The following is an 18,035-nucleotide window of genomic DNA, read 5'->3' on the forward strand; positions in this document are numbered from 1 at the left end:
CCCGCACCCATGTGACATAGCTCTTAGCCAACCTAATCTTCCACCCTTATTGGTGATCTTGTACAACACAACCAAGAGGATAAAAAGTGACATTGCACTTTAGTTTAGTCAATTGTTGAACTTAAATAAGGTTCATAGCAAATGAGGTTACATAACCAACTTGGGAGATATTTAATCTAATCTTAGGGCAAGGAGTAATAGACCCATTTTTTGCAATTGATCTAGAAGATCCATCTGCAGTAAGAATGGAACTACTACAAGGAACACAATTGGCTAGTGACACGGTCCAAATTCTAGATGACCCTGCTTCATATCCATTAGCCTAGTCAAGTAACACAGATCCAGTGTAGAAGACCATGATCTGCAATCATTGGCCCAAATGGATCTCTAAGTATGGACCATAGTGACAAACATTTTTATCGACAATTTCTCATTTTTCAAAAACTCATGAGAAATTGAAAAAAAAATCATAAATCTCGTGTTTTTTTGGCAAAATCTCGACAATAAATAAATAAATAAATAAATTTTTTATAAGAAAATATTAATAAAAAATATTTAAAAATAAAAATACATGATTTTTTTGCGATAAATAGCCGTTTAAAACATAAATATCGTGTTTAAATCATGGTATTTATGTTTTTTTCATAAATCTTGAGATATTTTGAAAATCTCGCAAGAAATTGCCGATTTAAACTTTCAGGCAATTTCTCACGATATTATCGCAAGAATTTCGTAAATCTCGCAATATTTGTCAGTATGGCATGGACTACTCAGATCCAAATCCGTTATACCAAGGAATTTGGGTGGATCAAAGCATTACTATGAAACCAATTGCCGAAGACCCGTTCTCGTTGTGGAAGACCTGAATTCAAGCTCCATAATCCAAGCAATTGATGAGGATTCATTCCCTACATATTCAAATCTAAGTTTGCAGTGGGACTCACTCCTAAGTGTCACATCAACATTTGCAACATCCTCAGCCAAGAGAGGCATTTGGTTTGGAGCATTACCTCATTCTGCATTTTGGACCCAAATCCAATGAAGCGCCCAGCGAATCAAACCCGGATCGAAGGAAGCAAACTAATCCGAACCCGGATCCATCCCAAAGGTTGACCGACCTTGTGGGGCCCACTAGGAAGGTCAACCTGCCCTCTTGAAGAGGCTTAGATGGACGTGAAAGGGTGATTATGAGGGGTCCCTAGGTGTTATCTTAAGCTAAGGAAGGTTTTACCTATTTTAGAGTTGAGACTGATTTGTCAATTTGCATTTACATTTCTTATATTTGATGAATCTTTTATATTTCTCCCTTGAGCCTATATAGAAAGGCTCCTTTGTAGTTCAAATCATATATGAAAAATCTAATAAGTTGAAGTTTCTCACTCACTCTCTCTAAAAAACATATCTCTCTCTCTCTCTTGGCCCCTAAGCCCTCGTCTATTCTCAAGTAGGCTCCTTCCTATGAGCCTAAGCCTTTTGTAGGTCAACCCAGCCGGACTTGGGGCGAGCCTAAGTCTAGACCGTGCAATAACATCAAGCAATTCGGTAGAACCAGCGCATCAACCAAGTCAACTTACCATCTCCCAGCAACAGACCCTTAGACGACCTTCTAAGTCAACCTCTCAAAACCCTGGTAAGTCAGCTAAGCCCAAGCCTTAACCTTGAACTCCGTCTTAGCCTCCTTATACCCATTAACCCAGCCACAGGTTAAGCATTTGTTGTTATGATTTGTTGAATTTCACCCAACTTCATTTGAAATATTTCTCCCAAACCTGACTTAGTCCACGCCTGCAAATTTAACCCTACACTCACCTACTTGTCCTTAGACTATCCACCAAAAATAGGATCTAAACTCAATCCCAGTGAGGAGAAATAAATCAGACACTGAAACTTGTTTTTACCAAATCCTAGTCCAAAACGATCCAAATCTAAACCCGTTTTTTGTGTTCCTATATTTTTATCTCCTTGAACCCCAAATTTTAACCAAGTCTTCCCTAGCCTATCCCAAGCCTTCTAGTAATTTCGCATATTTTTTTTATCCTTATTTTGAGAGGAATAAATTAATCTCTAAGTACTTATTAGAATCCAAACAGAACCCTATTCCTAGCAAATCCCAGTCCCAAACTGTAATACCCGTGAATTTTATTAGATAAATAAACTTGAAATTTAGGTCGTTAAGCTGGTACGAGGTTATTTTTATTGTTTTAATTGTTTATTTGTAATTGGATCTCGGATATCCTATTTGGATCTTCAATGTTGGATCCCTAATATCCTGTTCATAACTCCGATATTCCATTCGGATCTTAGATATCGAATCACGAACCTTAAATTGAATAGTTAATAATAGATTTTGGTCAAATGGATTAGATCCTCAAAGTTTAAATCGAATTTTTAATGAGAAAATTTCTATATTGGGCCTACAACACTTTAGTGGGATTGGTATAGCCTAGGCAATGTTCGGATCCACAATATTGCATTTGGATCTTCGACATCAAAACTTCAATATTAGTTTGGATCCTTGTATCGAAATCGTAAGGATCAATCTATATTTAGTTGGATTCAATGATAATTCATTTGGATCCATAGTTTCAAATCCTATGATCAAAACTTCGGATTCCTAGATCCAGATTTATTAAAAGGATTTACGAAGCATAATGGATCCTGGATCCATATTAAGTTATGTGAATTTTTTGATAACGTAAACGGATCCGGATAAGTCGAGTAAAGATCCATAAAGGAACCATATATATATATATATATATATATATATATATATATATATATATATATATATATATATATATCCTTTAAAATCCTATCAACTTTTATCGGGCAGGCCCTGCTCTTTTAACTTAATTGTTTTTTTTTCACTGCTTACCTTAATACACGGGGTGCGGCCTGGGTCCGGATCCGAGACCCGAGATCCAATCGCGTGTTGGATCCGTGTCGCTCAAGCGATGTGGATCCGTGACAGCTTTGTGGAATGGATCCGAAGGTCGGATCCAAATAGATCCAACTACGGATCCACGCAATATGTTTATTTTATGTTATATATATATATATATTATATATATACCCTAACGCATGCCAAAGAGAAAGGAGAGGGGGTGCAGCGCAGCCGCCGGAGTGGAAGGGGGGATACCCATCTCCTCCCTTTTTGGGGGCCACCCTCCCTATATTACTCCCCTCTCCTCACCATCTTCCTCCTGAGCTCTCTCTTTCCTTCTATGTCCTCTCTCTCTCTGTTTCCCTCGCCTTCTCGTTCTCCCTCTCGATCCGTGCTCGGCAGTAGAGCCTTCAACGCCGACGAAACCTCCCGATCGTGGCAGCTTTCCCCCCCTCGTCGGAACAGGTATGATGCTGTGACTTTTTTTTTGGGTTATTGAATGTGCTCGGGTGTGAGCGTGGGCAACCAAAAGGAAAATCTCCAAATTGGGGGTTTCTGTCAACCCTAAACCGAAAACCCCAAATCTACGATTTGGGGGTTTCGAATTGTTATTGTAAAGGGGGTTATGGGTTTCACATTTCTGTAAAAAGGGGAGAGGTTTTTGATTCCTGCTATAGGGTTTCGTTTCGGTTAAACAAAAAAAAAAGAGAACCATATACGATTATCCATTGTCCCAGTTTATCTCTGTACACTCGTACACGTTCGTTGCATAAAATTGTATTACCTATCACCTAATTTGGATGCTTCTTAAATTGTTTGAGTAACTAGAAAAAAAAATTATGGGGTCTTTGGCTTGCTAAATGTTGATTCAGGCCCCCTTTTTTGTTTACTCGACTATATCATCTTTCTAAAATGTTGTGTAATCAATATGTAGTGATTATCACATACTTGATTTGTTCATGAGAATCGAAAGTATTGCTCTTTAGTTTTCTCATGAACATCTGTATTTGTTTTCTCTAAGTGACTGAATATTGGAATCATCTGTATTTGTTTTCTCTAAGTGACTGAATATCAGAATCATCTGTATTTGTTTTCTCTAAGTAACTGAATTTGATTCACAGTATATAAATAAGTTTAGATTATCGATAAATGGAAAATCTATTTGGCAATCAAATGTTATCAGTGTTTCCTCTGATGGGACAACAGAAAATTTGTTTTGTTTATTGTCATCAATGTTGCAAATTAGTCATTGGTTACATGTCTTGAATGAATGTTATGTATGCGCTATTCAAAAGTACTGTTCAGTAAATAACATTGAATTCTTTAAATCTATTATCAACCTCCTGCGTTAATGTTCTAATTGTTAATTTATCATTGAACCCCATCTAATGGCTGGTTATGTTTGATGTCCCGCTAAACAATGACACTCGTGGGTCTGCTGACCACTATTTCAATCTTGCGAAATCCCAGTGGAGTTGTCTGTGTTGCATTGAACATGATGTGTTAAACTTATTGAATTTAAAGTTTAACTATCACATGCTTGATTTTTTCATGAGAATCGAAAATATTGCTCTTTAGGATCAAGAATAACAAGGTAAACAAAAGTGGGTTCGTAGCAGAGCCTGCAATTCAGATGAACCATAGTGGTGCAATATTTCTATTTAAATGTCATGATAGCTCAGAATTTTGTTGACTTTTCTGTGTAATTAAGCAACAATAAGTTCTTTGATATATGTGTGCTAAGTGTGGCTCCAAAAATGTCGACTTCTCTTAATTGTTGATTCCTGTAAAATGTTCATACTAGCTATACTATTATTGGACCTCAAAGGAGGATCAATGTTAATCTATTTTGTTGTTTCATCATAGGATTCTGAAAAAATAGTTTGATTAGCCCTGTATGTGATATCAGTGATCTCTGTTAAATGAAATCTATAGGTTCATAAGAGCATGTGTTAGGATTAGGAATCACCATGCTTATTTTGTGTGATCGTTAAAATTATTTGGAAATGGATTGAAACATTTGCTATTTCTGAATATACATACCTGATTGAGACTTTCTGACCTGTGTGCATGCGTAGGGAATATTCTCAGGTATTTGAAATTTCTGTTATGCGTAATCTGTTGTGGGAAGAATCTTGGAAGCATGTATAAATGAGAATCTAGTTGGATTCATATTAAGTTGAAATTCAAGTTAACATTTACCTGCATATTCAGTTGATATGCAAATTCCTATTTAGATGCCTATAGGTTGATGTTCGGTTCCATATGAAGTTGCATATTAGTTAGATACTCAATGCCTATGTAACTGCATAGTAAGTGTATGTTCAACCTCGTACAAAGCTGCATATCAAGCTAATATTCAATACAAACTTAATTGCATATTAGGTTGTTATTCACTGTTACATGAAGCTATATATTAAACTAATGCTCAAATGCATATTTAGCTGCATAGTAAAATGATATTCAATTTTATATACTAAGCTGCATAATTTAGTACGTTCAAATGCATATTTCTTAAAATGTTCAAAATGCCCATTAAGTGTATATCTTTTAGAATGTTCAAATGCAAATGTGCTGGGAGAAAGGTATATAGTTGTATTACCAAATCTCTAAGATTACACTGCATGCTCAATAAAGGGCACCAACAGTGTCTCTGCCTATGTCACAGGGATTCGGCTAGCAGGGTGCCGCACCTGCGTCGACGCGACTCGACGCAGGTGCGGGTGCGGCACCGGGTGCAGTCAACCCGTCCCTGGGTGTGTTGACCGCACCCAGAGTCATTTTGGTTTATTTTTTTGGGTTTTTTTTAAAAAAAAAAATCCGGAACAAAAACACAAAAAGGATGAAGAAAAGTTCTAGACCAACGAGTGATGTGTTTCTTATCCTTCTTTGTTTTTGTTAGGTAGGTAGAAGGGAAGAAGAAATACCTGCAGAGAGGCGAACCGCATCTCGTGGCGATGCGAGTCGAGGGGCTTTTGCAGGGGGCAGAAAGCTCTGGTCTTCTTCGATGTGGGATTTCCATTGTGGGTGCTGCTGCTGCTCATGATGGCTTTGAGGAGCCTCCATTTAACATCTGCTCCCTCTGTTAACCTGATTTTTCTTCTAAACGCACAGACGAAATAGGCAGAGAGAGAGAGAGAGGCGTCTACTGTTTCCTATCGGTCTAAGCCTGTCCTGCAGCATGTATGCGATGAACCCGAAAAGTGTGTCGAGGGTTGAATTATCAAAAGACGAGCTTTCTTATCTTATTCATTCATTGTGCACACTGTTTGAAGCTTTTGAGTGTCAAGATTAGGGGTATCAACGGGTCGGGTTTACCCGGACCCGACCCGTACCAAGCCTTATAAGGTCAGGTATGGTGATAAATAAGAAGACCTGATTAAGATTCGGGTTCAGACCCGAAGATTCGATTAATCCCAGTATAGTTTGTGAAATTTTATATCAGACCCAGACCCGACCTGTGTTTCGATTAAGACTCGCAATTTCTCAATGTAAATATAATAAAAAATAGTAGTTTATCCGGTATGGCCTGAGTCTGGTTCATGTAGTTTTTATCGAGTTTGAGTATGGTTTTTCTTATGATGAATCTGCGTGGACCCCCGCCCACTGACCGCGCAGCGGGACCCACGCTGGAGGGAACCCTCGGACCCCCCTTTGATATATATATATATATATATATATATATATATATATATATATATATATATATATATATATATATATATATTTTACAATTTTGCCCCTGCCGCACCCTCGCACCCGGGTTTTTTGGAAGTGCCGAATCCCCGCACTCGCACCCATGTGACATAGGTCTCTGCTTGTTTGGCAGAGCTTTTAGTGCATGCCATGTGTTGGGATGTCACAAGTCAAAACCTAATGGTACGTTGTGACAATTTGCTATTGAAGAATAAATAAATAATAATAATGATGATGAATGATGATCTGGTAACCGAACCTATGGGTCGGTTTGTTGTGGACACATGACTGTCAAGCCAGTGTGTTGAGGGTCATGCATAGACCATTGAAGTTATGATGTGAATTCACATGAAAATAAGAATATAATATTGTTGCCCGACTGGTTAAAGGCAATGGGGCATTCGCGCTTGACTGGTTTAAAGGCACCGGAGCACTCTGAGTGAGTTTGTGCAATCAATATGGAAAAAAATTGGGATGTGTATGCCCTAGTAAAATGACTAAGGTTTGGGGGACCCGGACTACCAAATGTGTCCTATGTGGTAGCTCCATGTTCTTCTGCAGAAGTTAGGGATGCATCCTGTTTTGGTTTGGCCCTTTAGAGGTTCTCTCGGTCACTGGCCGCTCCTTTGGGATTTTAATCTCAGTTAGAACATTCGGGTTAATAAAATATCTTTGAATAATATACCCCTGAATGTTCTTTTCTGTTATGGTTGCCTTGACCCGAGTGTACCCACGGGATAAGAAAAGATAAACACTAATTAAAACAGTTTAGGTATCACATTGAGTAGACTTAGTATGTTGCTAGTCTTACCTATTCTTGCATAATGTATTTTCTTAAATTTCAGTATGCTTTAGAAATTTTAATTGTGAGATAATTGACTTCATATTATGACTGTTATATGAAGATTATGCATGTTAGTGTTGTTGCATAGTCTGCTTTACTTGCTTATGTATAATATGCCTCTTACTGTTGTTGAATAGTCTGCTTTACTTGCTTCATTATATGCTGAAAATCACACATGACACCACGTCACATGCTTGACACGTGATATCCTTGCAAGAAAATCTACAGTAATTCCTACTTAAACAGTTGTAGTCTAATTCCTATAAATTTATCATTTTTCAGATGAATAATAGAGTTTATGAGCGATTGCGGTATGAGGCTTCGATTGAGACTTTGGATTTACTGTTCTCGGGATAGCTTGAGTTCATTTTTAGAACATGTCATTAAACTCTGATGTTATTATTAAATGATTTGGCTTGCTCTCCACTGTAATGTTCCGGAATGCTTAACCTTATAGTATTACTTGTTTCCGCTGTAATATATTAAAAAAAAAAAACCCAAAACTTGGGTTAAGATTTTGGGGCGTTACACAAACCACAATTCTCAAAATCCTGATATTTATAACCAAGCTAGCCTTGTTAAAGTATATATAGTATATATATATATATAATATATAATATATATATATATATATTTCTTGATGTAATTGGTAAAACCCATTAGGGGTATTTTAGTTATTTCATCTTATGTAATATATTGTGCCCATTAGAGGCACAACAGTAAACTCTTTAGGTATTTTTAGGCTTTTATACACAAATGTCCAGGGCATTTAATCCTTTGTGATAGAGTCATTGGGACCTCCCCCAACAGCTCTATTATAGTTGTTGAGCTGTTGGGGAAGGTCCCAAGGCCTCACAAGCTCTATTTCTAGTTATTGGGGAGGGTCCCCAGGCTCTCTTTCATGTCTTTGCATATATAAAGTGGTAGAACCCCTCTTGTATTTTAAGCTTGTTCTCAAGCATTCTTCCAATAAGATCCTTATATTTTTTATGTTGTTTCTCATGCCCATAAGTGGCATCGTGTTTATGATTGTATCTTGACCCATAAGTGATCTCCATTTGTGTATGTTGTTCTTACTCATAAGAGGCACTTGTTTGTGTTGATCACATTTCATTACATGGTATCAAAGGCTTTGTGCTCTTGGGTTTTAACTTGTAAGTGAAGATCAAGAGGAGGATCATGAGATTGGTGGAGCATGAGTCTGTTGGTTCGTTGCCTCGGGAAGCACACCATCAAACCTTTTCAACACATTTCTTGCAATTTTCTTTTATCTCTATCTTTTCTCTTCCCTTACCCTTTTTTTCTTGGTACGATGGTCGAACAAGTAGTTACGGATCCCATCAAATTTGATGGAAAAAAATATATGTGGGCCACCGCTATGAAAAGAATTTTAGTTGGCAAAGATTTGTGGGACTATGTTGATGGCTCCATATCGGAATCTCAACCTATTCCCACAAAATCCATCTATGGAGAAGATGAAATTACCAAAAAGAGGAGCCTCTTAAAGTTAAAGAGAGAGAAAAGGCTCTTTTAGACTACAAAAAGGCTATTAAAGCATGAGATGATGGACATGCCAAGGTTTTATCCCTATTTATGGAAAGTATGTGTGAAGAACCTTGCGAAAATATATTGGAACTTGAGAGGGCCGATGAAGCATGGGTTTATATCAAACAAACCTATACCCAACATGACAATGCAAGATAAGATTATTCACAATTGCAAGCAAGGAGAAAGAAGTGTTAGAGTACTATGGTACTCTCAAAAGACTATGAGACCAAACGGCTAAAATGGAGCCTATTTGGAATACCATTGATGATGCTCGCCATAGGAAAAATTAAATCCTTTGTGAGCAATTTTTTCAATTTATGAGAAGGCCTAGGCCTGAATTTGAACATGTTCGAGTTTCTATTATCCAGCTAAACAAAAGTCAAGAGGAGCTTCCTCCTTTACATGAGATTCTAGCCCAAGTTTGCATGAAAGAAACAAGGTTCCAATTCATGACCGAATCTAGAGAGTCTAAAGACAATGTATTAGCGGTTGCCAAACCCGGTGTCAATATTTATTCCAATAGGCCTCATCACTTCTACAAGAATAATTCTTCGAAGTCAATAAGCAATGATAAGAGGTATGATGGAAGAAATTATACAAAAGAAAAAATTACTTGTCATAATTGTGGAGAACCGGGGCACATCAAACCTTTTTTGCCCTGAATTCAAAAAGGATGAGAAAAGCCCTCAGGAAAACAAGGAAGCCTCCAATTTCGATTATCAAGGCATGACCTTATCTTAACTTGCGAAAGCTCTACAACCGCTCCTCAAAGGCTCATCCTTCATAATTGGTGTTGTGGTCTCCTCCTCACCTCCAGGTAAGATTTCTTGGCTCCTAGATTTTAGTACCTCATTTCATATGACCCTTAATAATATTATGGTCTCTGATTGTGTTAACTCAAGTAGATCTAATGTTTTTATCGCGGATGGATCCTCTCTTGAAATTAAAGGAATTGAAAAAATTTCAAATACTTCAAAAAAATTTATTTCAAAAATAAAAATTGTTCTGAAACTTAATTTAAATCTTCTTTAAGTGTCCCAAATAATCAACCATGGTTGTAAGATCTCCTTCGCATCTGACAACTACTTTATACAGGATCTTCAGTCCCCCAAGGAGATTGGGGAAGGACATAGAAGAGATCCCTACTACATAGAGCGGTTGATCATTCCCAAAGATTCTTTTTGATTCAATGTACAAAAATTGGATGTTTTTTATGGCATCAAAGACTAGGTCATCCTAGCATTTTTTTAATTATTCAATGTATCTCGTTTGATAAAATTTTGTAATGACAAAATCCAATGTACAAACTATATTCTTGGGAAAATGAAAGCACTCTTAGAAAATCCACCATAATACATAGGCCTCCAAATAGATTTATATCCTATGAAAACTTTGCTCCTCAATATAGAGCTTATCTAGGAAAGATTTTTTCTTATTTTAAACCCTCTTCATACAATCAGGCCAAAAATTGTCCTGAATGGATGAGTGTTGTGAATGATGAAATACAAGCCTTAGAAAAATCTAAAACCTGAGATATAAGAAGTCTTTCTCGTGGAAAGAAGACAATAGGTTGTAGATGGGTCTTTAAAATTAAAACCAAGATTGATGAAACTTTAGAAAGACATAAAGCTAGATTAGTGGTCAAGGGTTACTCTCAAGAATATGGTATAGATTATGATGAAACTTTTGTCCCAGTTGCTAGGATGACTTCCATTAGAACTTTTATAGCTATTGTTGTCATTAGATGTTAACCTATTTATCAAATGGATGTCAAGAATGTCTTCCTCAATTGTGAATTGAAGAAAGAAGTTTATATGAACCCACCACCTAGATACGAGGTTCTTGTTGAAAAGGTGCTTCACTTAAGGAAAGTCCTTTATGGTTTGAAATAGGTGCCTAAAGTCTGATATGATCGTTTTAGTTCTGTTATGGTAAAATTAGGCTTTACTTCCTGTTATACTGGCACTGTTATGTTTATTAAGAAATTTAATGCAGGTATTGTTATCATTTTTCTCTATGTTGACGACATGATCATCACTGAAGGAGACAAACAGAGAGTTAATTTTATTAAGAATGTTTTAAAACAAAGTTTTGAAATAACTGATTTAGGCTTTCTTAGATATTTTTAGGGATTGAGGTTGCATATTCCGCTCGTGGCTATTTTCTAACTCAAAAGTTTGCTTCTGACATCATAGACAGGTTTGGAATTACATATGAGAAAAGGGTAGACACTCCTGAAGTGATAAATGCTCAAATAAAAATAGATGATGTCACACCTCTGGATGATTCTACTCCTTACTGCCAAATGATTAGGGCCCTGACATACTTGACCATTACCAAACTTGATATCTCACATGCATTTACTACTCCCAATCAATTCCAACATTCTCCTACCATTGTGCACATGATTGTCGTCATATGTATCATTTACAAAATTTTGTTTCAAAGGGGATTGTTTTGTCTTCCTCCTCCCCACCCGAATTAATTGTTTATACTTACTCCGATTGGGGAATAGATCCTAATGATAGACGCTCAACTGCAGGTTTTTGTGTATTTGTAGGTGACTCATTGGTGTCTTGAAAATGCAAGAAGCAGCAAAAGGTGTCATTATTGTCTACCGAAGCTGATTATTGTGCCATGGCCACCACAACATCTGCAATTGTGTGGTTGAGAAGATTATTGAAAGACATGGGGGTGCATATGCAATCACCCTCAAGGTTATGCTGAGACAATAAAAATGCCATATATATAATCGGCAATCACACGTTTCATAAGTGCACTAAACATATTAAAATGGATTGCAACTATGTTCATGAAGAGTAGAAGAAGACCATCATCCTGCCTTATGTAGCATCAGAATTTCAGTTGGTCAACTTCTTTACGAAAGCACTTCTCGGTTTTATTTCTTGCTTGGCAAACTTTCGGTGATTATACTATAAGTTTGAGGGGGAGTGTTAAAGTATATATATATATATATATATATATATATAAATATATATATATATATATTTCATGTAATAGGTAAAACCCATTAGGGGTATTTTAGTCATTTCATCTTATATAATAGATTATGTCCATTAGGGGCACAACAGTAAGTTTTTTATGTATTTTAGGAATTTCTAGGCTTTTGTATACAAATATCCTTTAGCTAATAGCTAAAGGGCATTTAATCCTTTGTGATAGTCATTGGGACCTCCACAAAGAGCTCTATTTCTAGTTGTTGGGGAGGGTCCTCATGCTCTCTCTCATGTCTTTGTGTATATAAAGGGGTAGAACCCTTCTTGTATTTTAAGCTTGTTCTCAAGCATTCTTCCAATAAGATCCTTATATTTTTTATGTTGTTTCTGATGCCCATAAGTGGCACTATGTTTATCATCATACCTTGACCCATAAGTGGCCTCCATTTGTGTATGGTGTTCTTGCACATAAGAGACACTTGTTTGTGTTGATCCCATTTCATAAAAAGCCTAACCTATCAAGAAGCCCCTCCTAAATTGCCAGCATTTTATCTGCTGTGAATTGGGAGAACCGAATTTTTTACTAAACCCTGCCCAATCCAAAACTGAACCTGAACCTGTTTTAGCCTAACTGACCTAATCTAGACCTAGGCTCAAACCGACACATATCCGTGGGCCCAGAAACGTAACAGCTAGAATGGACTCATGGGTTGTCATATGACAGGATGCCCCTGAATTTATTAGCCATTCAGAGGGACTATCTAAAATACCTGTCTGACCAGTACCAGAGGATAAAGAGGGCGTAGAGGAGTGTGAGACAATGGTTGACTGAGCTAGAATCTATCGAATCTCCTGTTGAATGTGCTCAAGAGCCTGTGTCTAACAAGATCTGAGAAGCACCATTTGCAATGGAAGATTGGGGTCCACTAGTCATCTACCCTCCCTTTGGTTTCACACCTTTTTCTTCTTCTTAAGAGTTGGACATGTATGCTTCATATGTCCAAGCTCCTTGCAATAAAGACATCTAACTGAGCTCATATCTCCTCTCAAGCCTCCAGTTATTCCACCACCTTTGCCTCCTCCCCTGCCACCCTCTTGCCTGGCCATCACAAGAGCAGTTTCTTCAATGGGACGAGATCCAAGAGACTTATTCTTGGTTTCCTTCTTCCATCAATTATCCTATCGTCTGAAACAGAGTCAGAGAAAAAGCTCTATGGAGAATTTCATTTCTCACGCTATCAAATTCAAAGTGCAGTGCCATCAGCAAATCTATAACTTGTTGGTCTTTGGCCTCTGCTTCAAGCTTCTTACAATCACCACACTTCTTGCACCTCGTGCATCTTTCAATTGGAAGCATAGGAGCAAATGGGGGTATCCAGGTTGTTTTTCGCAAATCTGACCTTGTAGATGAGTTCAACAAGGTCAATTTACTAGGAAACAATACTTGGATCGTGTTTTTCGATAATAAAAAAAAAAAGTTGACTTTTTAAGCCTTGGATATTTATGATATTTATAAAAAATTTACATCATTTTCAAACCTCATAAAAAGTGTGTCATAATTGGACGATGCAAGAGTCGATTCCTATAAAATCAACAACGCAGAACACATCTATACAGTCAGATTCGAGAAAAACTCGGAAAGAGCCCTTCAAAAGCCCTGTAGGCTGAGGTAGGCATGGAATGGTGTAGGCGGTTGCTACCCTCGTGGGTAAGGAACCCCCTGGTTGGGACTCATAGTGGGAGGTTATTTTGTCCAAATCACAAAAGACACACACACAGCCACAAATGTATGCATGTGCATGCACAGACCTGCATGCACACAAGCGCAAGCGCATACACACACAGACATGCATGCACACATATATAGAGTATAGACACGCATGAACACAAGTGTACATACACACAAAAAAACAGGTGCACATACGCACACACCCCTGCATGCATGCAAGTACGCAGATGCACACACACACACGTGCACACACCCATGAACATGCACAGAGAGACAGATGCACGCACGGGTGCACACACACACACAATGATTGAATTCTCAGTAACTTTCCAAAAATCTCCATATTTGGATGCCTTTTCTACATCTTGCTCATAATTGTCTGTCTCAGCCTTGACGCACCGAATTCAACTTTAGAAGGCACTCTGTCTTACTACTTTTTATATCAAGAGATCATCATTGCCCTTGTTACTTGGTGCACACTTAGAAAAATGATCCTTCTACATGATCCATGTTCCAATTCCGTGTGCCTTTTTGTGGACCTCCCCCATAACTGTCAGACTTTTCAAAGAAACTGTCACAAGCACTTCATACTACTAAAGAAAATCAATTCAGGTGACTAATGTTTTCTCTCAGTGCCCTTTAGTGAATATGCTCAAGGCCCTATTAAGCAACAGGAGAAGCTCAAAACTGCTAGCACAAAAAACAAGCCAGGCCTTTATTATTAGATGCAAGATACTGGAAATCTCATTCATGCAATTGCAACAGAAATGTGGACCAAAGGAAATAAAGAAGAAAAAACTTGGCTTGTAAAATTATAAAATTTTTGACAGATGGAAAAGGAAGAGATTAGGCAACATAACAATTCAGAATAATACAGCAGAAAATAGTAACATATAATATATATTTTAGATCATGTAATAAGCATCATAAATTTGAAGAACACGGTCAGTATTAAAGGATATGATATACCATTGGTATCCCTAATTCTTTTAGGTCATTGTCTCCCATTTGTCTTAATGCCATCATGTCCACCTGCAACAACATAAGGACAAAAAAAAAATCTAGTGGAAGCCATATAAGAGTAAAACAAATGTAAACAAGCATGTAGGTTTAACTACACAAGACGAATTAACGTGAAAAGAAAAAACTACTCTTCCATAAATCCAAACCCGCCATCATTCTCTTCAATAACTTCACAAGAAAAGACGTCCAACTAAGTTCTTCGCACAAATATCATCATGCTTATATGCATTCCTGCAGTGAGAGACCTCACGTCTCTCCTCAAGAGACATTTTCTGACATGAATAAAAAACTTTTCTCTCTAGATAACTTTTGTGATCGTTCATACAGTACCAGACCTTCAGTACATAATGCTTGCTGACATTCCTAAGGGGAAATTATTTTACAACAATTCTAAAAAAATATTCCTTTTATTTGAGTAACTTGCTGGAACTTAAGTCCCTACATTTCCTTACAGGTTGCCAATGCCCACTCGTACACCATATTGCCAACTGGACCATGAAGGTGCTGTGGCAGATTATAAGAAAAGGCATAAGCTCCAATCTCAATTCAAGTTACATTTAGAGTTTGGCAGGCGAGAGTTTGGCAGGTGAACATGGCCCTGGCCTTGGGTCAAGTTTTACAACACTGACCTACCAAATTGATTGGTAGTGGTTGTAAATTTGAAGCTGTGTAGAAAAAAGCATGATACAAATAATTTGAATTCTCTTGTGAATATGAGTTTTGTAATTGTAATGTGATTTTCAAACAGAAAGAAGCAAAAACTGACAACTGTGAATTTACATGTACAAGAGCCATGCATCATGAAAAAAAAAATATGCTACATGTACACAATAGGGATGTCAATGGTACGGGTTTGGGTTGAATCTCTGACTAACTTGACTAACTGTAGACACCCCAATTTTGACCCATTTGGATCTTAGGTAAACTGGATTTTGGATTATATTTCTCAAACAGGTTGTTTCGGGTTCAAAATAGGTCAGAATTGGCTTGCAACATGGTTTTGACCCTCAAGATGGCATTTTTGACATTTCCACCAGAAAGGTTAAATATTCTAACATGTCTTATCTTCCAAATAAAACAAATTTGGGTCAAATTTGGATGCTTAGGGAGGAATTTATGGCCAAAATAGACAAGTCTGTCTAAGACAGACCCTGATTTTCAGTTGGGCCCCACTTAGAATGTGTTTTTGACCTAACAAATTACATGTCTTGAGATTAAAACAAAAGTTGTAAATAAATGTGTTATCTGTCAAACAAAACAAATTTCACGTTAACATCATTTATATTTTGGAAGATACGATGAAAACAGTGAAACCTGTTCAGAATCTGCCTCATTTCGCATGAAAGCCATCCAGGAAAGAGAATCCAATCCTATCAGCTTGCCCTAATCTTGGATTTGCACGACCCAAGCCTTCCAATTTCACTTGGCCTCCAAGCATACCCAAAATAAAGTTTTAGCTCCCAAGGAATTAGCCCAACCAATCATGGTTTGCCACCTCATTGTTTCAGTCAATCAGAAACAGTATGCTGCATAGCAGCTGAATCTGGATATCTTGACTCAAAACCTTATTTGTCTAGGTCCAAAATCCATTTAGAACTCTATAAATAGGGGTCACTACCCCTATTCTATCCATCTAGACATAGAGTAAGTAGGTGTTGACCTTAGTGAATTAAGCTTAGCCTAACACACTTACTCAGCCGAAACCATGTCTCATCTAGGTCTAGATCCTAACATAGCCAAAGTTCACCCATACCTTGTCAAACCTAGCCTTTCAGAGTCTCAGCCCTATAGAAGCTGTCGGAGTCACGTCGCACTCACCAATAGTCTAGGAGGGACCTAAGCTTGTGGTGAGCTCCCCCGTTCCTTTATTTTGCTTGTTTTTCTCATTTACTTCATTTATTATTTCTTAAATTGGTTTTTTCTTATGTTTTGTATGTTGTCTTGTTTTTCGTGTTTTTTCCAAGCTTTACACCATCAAAGACTCATTTTCTATTTTCAGGAGATCAAAAAAGGCACGCATGCCCAAATACATGAAGATCTGATCTGCGGAGCTACGATCCTATTGAAGCTGATCCCTCGCCATTTTGTGAGGAAAGGCGATCAACTTGCAGGCTAAGCACCCACATCATTTTCAAAAATCCATTTTAAAACTTTATCTATATTTTTTAAAAACCTTTTTGGTGGAATTTCCCACATATCCACACTAACCTGAATTTGTTTAGTTGTATTTGGTAACAAATTTGACATCCAATTTGGACTAGGTTGAAGTAATTTACATATAAAGCAGAATCCGAACCTGAATCTGATAACCAAATCCAACCCATCTGTTGAGGAATGTACTGTATAATATGTGTTTTACATGTTTAAGTGCTACCCCCTTTAATGTATCATTATTCTTGAGGGCATTATTGTAAAGTAGCTATCAGTGCAAAGTCAAAGATTTTTGTCATGTAGTGAGGCTAGGGAGGTCGACTCCCATAAGTGTTGTAACATCTTTACTTTTCATTTTCAATGAAGTTTTAGTTATTCCGCTCCTTTTCTTCTTCTCAATTGTGTGTGCCCTAATTTATTGCATTTGTAATCTTCCATTATGTGTGCCATTGTGCCCTAATTTCTTGCGTTTGTAATAACATCAATACATAATTGTATGATGTGTAAACTTAAATTTGGCATTCATTTACTTCATTTACTTACTCAGTAAACACAAATGCTCCCACAATTCTCATCTTACAAATTCCTGCTTATGTGCATTTTCTTTCACCCATCAATGACTTGGGAAAAAAAATTAAGCAAGTCATAGATTAAGTTTAATGGTATTGTTTTCTTCTAAATTAATCTGCAACATATTGATGCCTCTTCTGCTATTGATTACCCACCACTTATAACATAGACACAGGAGGATTTGTTTGAAAAGTGATACGTCCCTTTGACATCTCTTTATCTGCAAAAATTCTCAGCATAGCCTAGGAAAATTATTGGTTGAATAGGCATAAACGTACAAATAAAAAAACAAGACAACTGAAGTACAATGACACATTCCTAACCATGCAGATACTACTAACATCAAAATAGGAAAAAGATACTGACAAGCAAAGCTAGAAAGTATAAACAGCTCTTAGAAAGATGGACTTGTTGCACAACTATAATATCCGCATAGTATGTGACAAAAGATATACCACAGTAAGTAAATAGTGGTCAGAGGCATGAAACTTACTTCTTCTGCCTGAAAGAGAATGGCATATTTTGATAGGCCTAACGAATGCAACAAGCTTGACACAGTATGTTCTGCAGCCTGCATGAAACAATGACAGTTTAAGGGGCAATGACATGTTTTCCATTTAATAAGTCACATGC

At 37.2% G+C, this 18,035-nt stretch overlaps 1 protein-coding gene across 2 annotated transcripts in view; it reads right to left on the reverse strand.

Annotated features, from left to right (window-relative positions):
* The window catches only part of LOC149837520 (uncharacterized), a 74,261-nt gene that overhangs the window by 14,073 nt on the left and 42,153 nt on the right, over positions 1–18,035 (reverse strand). For both annotated transcript variants that reach the window (XM_090006091.1, XM_090006090.1), the window contains exons 6-7: positions 17,896–17,973; positions 14,628–14,690 (exon numbers count right to left, since the gene is read on the reverse strand). In XM_090006091.1, coding sequence (XP_089862217.1) covers positions 14,628–14,690; positions 17,896–17,973 — 141 coding nt within the window. The remainder of the gene's footprint in view (positions 1–14,627; positions 14,691–17,895; positions 17,974–18,035) is intronic.

This window comes from Nuphar pumila, chromosome 5 (assembly GCF_984573655.1).
Source record: "Nuphar pumila chromosome 5, dmNupPumi1.hap1.1, whole genome shotgun sequence".
Classification (NCBI taxonomy): Eukaryota; Viridiplantae; Streptophyta; class Magnoliopsida; order Nymphaeales; family Nymphaeaceae; genus Nuphar; species Nuphar pumila.